The sequence below is a fragment of the Lipotes vexillifer genome, unplaced genomic scaffold (genome assembly GCF_000442215.2).
Source record: "Lipotes vexillifer unplaced genomic scaffold, Lipotes_vexillifer_v1.1 scaffold340, whole genome shotgun sequence".
NCBI classification, from domain to species: domain Eukaryota; kingdom Metazoa; phylum Chordata; class Mammalia; order Artiodactyla; family Lipotidae; genus Lipotes; species Lipotes vexillifer.
The window spans coordinates 1,482,610-1,488,827 of record NW_006793646.1 but is presented as its reverse complement, the minus strand read 5'-3'; the positions used below and the strand labels follow the sequence as shown (position 1 = coordinate 1,488,827).

The 6,218-nt window shown below is 41.9% G+C and overlaps 1 protein-coding gene across 1 annotated transcript in view; it reads left to right on the top strand.

Annotated features, from left to right (window-relative positions):
• The window catches only part of ADAMTS5 (ADAM metallopeptidase with thrombospondin type 1 motif 5), a 43,254-nt gene that overhangs the window by 30,789 nt on the left and 6,247 nt on the right, over positions 1-6,218 (top strand). The window contains exons 5-8 of the mRNA XM_007466502.1: positions 1,474-1,757; positions 3,220-3,403; positions 3,777-3,952; positions 5,887-6,062. Of these exons, the coding sequence (XP_007466564.1) occupies positions 1,474-1,757; positions 3,220-3,403; positions 3,777-3,952; positions 5,887-6,062 (820 nt within the window). The remainder of the gene's footprint in view (positions 1-1,473; positions 1,758-3,219; positions 3,404-3,776; positions 3,953-5,886; positions 6,063-6,218) is intronic.

The following is a 6,218-nucleotide window of genomic DNA, read 5'->3' as shown; positions in this document are numbered from 1 at the left end:
ACTGTTGTGGCCCCTCCCGTTGCGGAGCACAGGCTCTGGACGCGCAGGCCCAGCGGCCATGGCTCACGGGCCCAGTCGCTCTGCGGCATGTGGGATCTTCCCGGACCGGAGCACGAACCCGTGTCCCCTGCATCAGCAGGCAGACTCTCAACCATTGTGCCACCAGGGAAGCCCCAATTATTTTTAGTATTGTTAATAATCAGTGTGTAAATCAAGTAAACAGAAAAACACCAGAACTGATGGGCAATATGTAAGCTCCTGTATGAAGAGAAGAAGCTGAAGGAGTTAACTCACTGGGAAGGGATTTCTTAGGGAAGCTTTTTGGGGAAGGTGAGGCACATTTCAGCTTCTGAATTTGCGCTGTCTATGTCAGCTTCTACTGACCCCCCGCAATCCCTTTATAATCCCCACATCACTACGTACTGAGAGCACCAACTTGTTTGTGACAGACACACTCCAAAGACCCAACAAATAGCAACTGCATTCAATAACTGATACAAAGGGGAGAAAAAGGAAGCAAAGAGTAAAAAAATGGGCCTAGTCCCAAGTTATCAAAGATGTTTTCTTTTCTCCTCCCACTTCTCCTGATATGTGATGCTTGAAAGCTCTTTATTAAAATTCTTTCAGTCTAAGAGAAAGACTTTATTTCCTTCAGTTTATTGGGAGAACTTTAGGGGCAGATCTGGGTCATTTTTCTGTATCCCTAATATCTAGTATGTTTGCTAGAACATTGTAGGTGCTAAGCAGATGCTGGTTGAGTGCAGGAATGAATGAGGCATCCACTTGTTTATTACTTATGGAATTAATGGAAAGGTGACATGGCTGGGGGATGGGTCCCCCCCGATGCAGGGGACACGGGTTCGTGCCCCGGTCCAGGAGGATTCCACATGCCACGGAGCAGCTGGGCCCGTGAGCCATGGCCGCTGAGCCTGCGCATCCGGAGCCTGTGCTCCGCAACGGGAGAGGCCACAACAGTGAGAGGCCCACGTACGTCAAAAAAAAAAAAAAAAAAGAATGGGGTAGTTGGAAGTGGAGAAAGGGATATAGAAAGGGTGCAAGGACAAACTCTGTTTCTCAAAGTTGTAAACACCTATTTATTATTATTGTTGTTGTTATTGTTATTATACCCACTATCTTATTTCCTCTAGGTCCAACCCAGTTTCTGTTAGTCCCTCAGCACAATGACTATTTTCACAGCTAATTATTATGAAATAATTTTATTTAATCAAACCACTGCACATCATTATGTATACCCCAGAGCACAACATCCATGGGAAATCCTAGTGGGTGCTGGAGAGCTCACAGAGGCACTCAGCCTCATCCACAGGGAGTCCCCTCCCCAGGGCATCACACTGCAGATCTGTAGATGCATCGTGTTTCAGCACCAGCTGGAGTCTTGCATTTTCAGATCCATAATTTTCAAGGTTTGAAACAGAAACACAGAACAGTGGTCAATCTTGGTTATTCTTTTAGGTAACTGTTTGCTAGACCTGCCACGCAAGCAGATCCTGGGCCCCGAGGAACTCCCGGGACAGACCTACGATGCCAGCCAGCAGTGCAACCTGACCTTCGGGCCCGAGTACTCGGTGTGTCCCGGGATGGACGTGTGTGCCCGCCTCTGGTGCGCTGTGGTGCGCCAGGGCCAGATGGTGTGTCTGACCAAGAAGCTGCCAGCTGTGGAAGGGACACCATGTGGAAAAGGGAGGATCTGCCTGCAGGGCAAGTGTGTGGACAAGACCAAGAAAAAATATTATTCAGTAAGTGATTTTCTTGTCACGCAGGGCCTGGAGACCTAAGGTCTGATGTACCTTCCTGTGACACCTGTGGGAACTGGCCACAGAAGGCTCTATTTCCTAGTTAAAATATTTTTCCTTGAGGAATCTGTTTACAGCTCCCTCCTTTACCTGCAAGAGCCATCCCCAGCTGTCAATTACTGGAGAAAATGCAGATCTCAGGTTATAACCTGTAGCAAATAAGTAGACAGCCCAAATTCTGTCTAATTGAGACTCCACGTAGGGCCCCAAATTACCACTTGGGAGTTTACTTTCAAACTGCTCGTAAAGTTATTGGAATACATTTATTTAAATTCGGTAAGGAAATAGCAGCAAAGTTAGCTGACACATGGTCCTCATGCATACTTGGTGAACTCCAAAATGGTCATGCTTTCCCCCTCGTGGCAAGTTAATCTAACTTCAGGAACTATAATATAGCCACACCTGCGCCAGGGAGACACCTCCTCCCTCCCTATGCACCCGGTCCAGCTTCAGGTCAGCAACTGCCACCTTCACTGTCAAGGTCCAAGCAAAGCATTTGTTCCCTCTCACTCATAACATTTTCAAAGTCCCTAGAAGAGTGTTGCCATAGGCGTGTTGCCTGTGCCTTTCAAGACTAACACACAAGCAAGCATCCTCAGATACCCTGACACAGATACCCTGACACATACAACCAGAGGAAGTTCTTCAGGAATTCCCTCAGCAAAGGCGTTTCTAGTATCTTCCTTTTGGAGTCTCTCAGCTTCCTGCTGCCTGCCGTGTTTCTATAGCAATAAACCTGGTATGTCATCACAGGACTCTTCATTCCCTGTGATGTGGGTGCATGTGATTGGGTGCTCTTCAGTATCTGTCCCATTTCCTCTTTACAGGGTGTAATGAAGCCAAGTCCAGGTCAGATACATTTATGCATGTGGCAGAGGGTCTGTCACAGGTGGGACGTGTGATGTCAACAAAGGGACTACAGAACTTCAGTGCTAAAGAGGGAGAAAAGATGGAAGCATAATCAACCTGGAATCATACAGAATCTTTAGCATCACACAGTTCTTTAAAGATGCAAGATCAGGCTGGACACAAAGTGAACCGTGGTTCGGTGGTTATTAACAGAAATGCACAGTATCAGAAGGTCCAAAGAAGCCACGAGCAATCTTTGCAGTGTGCTCAGTACTTAGGGTGAAGTGTTCAGACCCTCTAGTGCTGGGGGGTGGGGGACAGAAAAGGTGGATTGCCAAGATTTGGAATCACATTGTAATTCCAGAGTGTTCAATACCTGTGGCCATGTTAAATTCAGTGAAAATTTAACTGTGGTGAAGTGTCCACCGAGTGACTGAATTCAAGTGATTTCCAAATGTACATTCCACTGAGTCATTGAATGCATGTGATTTCCAAATGTACATTTTGAATGTTTTCCTCCCTTCTCAGTTAAAATATCTTCTATTTTCTGTTTTAGACATCGAGCCATGGCAGCTGGGGATCCTGGGGGTCCTGGGGCCAGTGTTCTCGCTCATGTGGGGGAGGAGTACAGTTTGCTTATCGCCACTGCAATAACCCCGCACCCAGAAACAATGGCCGTTACTGCACAGGGAAGAGGGCCATCTACCGCTCCTGCAGTGTCTTACCCTGCCCAGCCAATGGTACGCTGCTCCCAAGTGTCAGCAACCATCATGTGTCGGGTGTAATTTGTATTCTAGCAGTAATAAATAGCGGAGGCTGGAGAAATAGCCTATTAATCTTGTACTGCACAGTTCCACCAGTATGCAAATCAATAACAAATACATGAGTGATTTTTAAATTATTATTATAAACAACTGAGTGTTCAGGGAGTAGGAAGAAAGTAATTGCTGCTTTCAACTCTGTGTTGAAGATAAAAATCCTTCAACACTGGTGTAGAGAGACTCTGGGGAAAAAAAATATCATCTCTCATCTCCTTAAATGTATTTAAATGAACAAGAATATATCTAAGTTTCAGAACAGAGAGAGTAATAATGTGACATGTTTGATTTTTAGGTAAATCTTTTCGTCATGAGCAGTGTGAGGCCAAAAATGGATATCAGTCTGATGCAAAAGGAGTCAAAACATTTGTGGAATGGGTTCCCAAATATGCAGGCATCCTGCCAGGAGATGTGTGCAAACTGACCTGCAGAGCTAAGGGCACTGGCTACTACGTAGTGTTTTCTCCAAAGGTAACTGCATGCAGACGGTCCAGAAACAGTAGGCGTCCTTGGTGGAAATTATTTGGTAGAATGGAGCCTGCACATACCAAATGTAAACAGTCATTATTTGGGGGAGTGGCTAGGTTTTGGAAGGTTTCATTTTCACCTCTGTAATTTCTATATTTTCAAACTTGCTACAATGAATCAAAAGGATTTTGTAAACAGAACAAGTAAATGTTTTAAAAGCTATTTTTGAAAAAGTGTAACTCTCTGTCAAGAAGGTAAATTGCAAACTTAACTTCAAAATAGTATTCCCTAGGTACATTTGTAAAGGGGACTATAAAACAAGAAACTTTTCTATTTTTCTGTCATCTTTTACTGAAGAATTTCTTTGGTGATTCATGAAGATAGATTCAAGATCATCATCCCTGACCTAGACTTTAAAATGTCTTGCACCTTTAAAATGAATCAATGTCCTTTTAGTTATACACATTTGTAATATATGCATGTGAAATTATCCCTTGTTTTCCACAGAAGAGCACTTTCTAACTTATTGAAGTTTCATTTCTCACAAGCAACATTATGCGGCAGTTTAAAACATTTTATCTAATTTGCAAATAGGTGCTATATTTAAAACCATCTCTGTAACTGGTCTTCAGATATTTATGACATATTATTGAAAAATAAGTTAATGTCCAAGTTATGTAACATTTAAAATGTTTTATCTTTTTATTGAAAAATAATACATTTTCATTTAAAAATATTATAGAGAGATAAAAGCAAAAATATTACCTGGAAATATAATCATTTAGAGAGCTGTTAACCTGTTGAAGAATACCCTACCTCACTTTATACACATATACACCCTCATATACACACACTTATATGAAAGAGTTTTGTATATACACAAATACAAAATATGTATGTTTACACATATGACTATATATGTTACTTATACATACTTATATGCACAAACCACTGAGTCCATATACATAGTATTTTGTAACTAGCTTATTAAATATGTAATTCTTTTTTTTCAAAAATATTCAGTCTCTTCCAGTAAGTACTTTTCTCTGACCTTCCCAGACTTCTTTTTTACACGAATTTTTCTCTACTTCAGTGTCTCACAGTTCAACATAATGCTTTCCAACCGTTACAAGGTTGTGACTGTCCAGTGTAGATTTTCAATTTTGTTACAGTAATAACAATTATGCACAAGACAGAAATAGAGTCACAGATATAGAAAAACTACCAAGAGGGGAGGGAGGAAGGGATAAATTGGGATTGGGATTGACACATACACACTACTATATATAAAACAGATAACTAACAAGAACTTACAGTATAGCACAGGGAACTGTACTCAATATTCTGTAATGACCTATATAGGAAAAGAATCTAAAAAAGAGTGGATATAATGCATATGTATAACTGATTCACTTAACTGCACAGCAGAAACTAGCACAACGTTGTAAATCAACTATAAAATTAATTAACAAAAAACAATTGTGTAAACAAAAAGGATGTCTGCATTCGTGAGCCTGCTCGTATTCTGCTCTCCACACAAGTGACAGACAGTCCCACACACTAAGTGAAAGATTGTTTCTAGCAATAAAAAGGCAAGACTATACCATGGGAATGTATTACGCACACAGAAATGGAGACTAGGACCTTGGTCTCCTAACACATTCGGAATTAAGCTCAAGAGATAAAGAAGAGAGACAGGGCATAACCCCAATCTATCCCAGTTCTTCTTCTTTCTGCCAATATGTCAAGAATTTTTCAGTTGAATACTCCTGGAAACTATGGTTTTTTTTTCTTTTTTGATTGGTTGTTTAGTTTCCAAAGTACGAGCTATTCCAATCAAACTTAAAACTCCCAAATTAGAACTTGCAATTTTATCAAAGAACCCACCTACGCAGGCCCAAGTATTTCCCACTGCTAACGTGTTTCTCATTATTCAGGTGACCGATGGAACGGAATGCAGGCCATACAGCAATTCCGTCTGCGTCCGGGGAAAGTGTGTGAGGACGGGCTGTGACGGCATCATTGGCTCGAAGCTGCAGTATGACAAGTGCGGAGTGTGTGGAGGAGACAACTCCAGCTGCACAAAGGTGATTGGAACCTTCAATAAAAAAAGGTAACGTGAGAGAACGGTTGCCCTTATCTGATCTGAACGAAGCTTTAGACTTGCAAAATTGATAAAGGAGGACTCGTGTTACATCATAAGCTCTCTGTGGGAGGACATCTAGCCAGGACCTAGTTACACATTATGAATATGAGAAGTGAAGGGAAA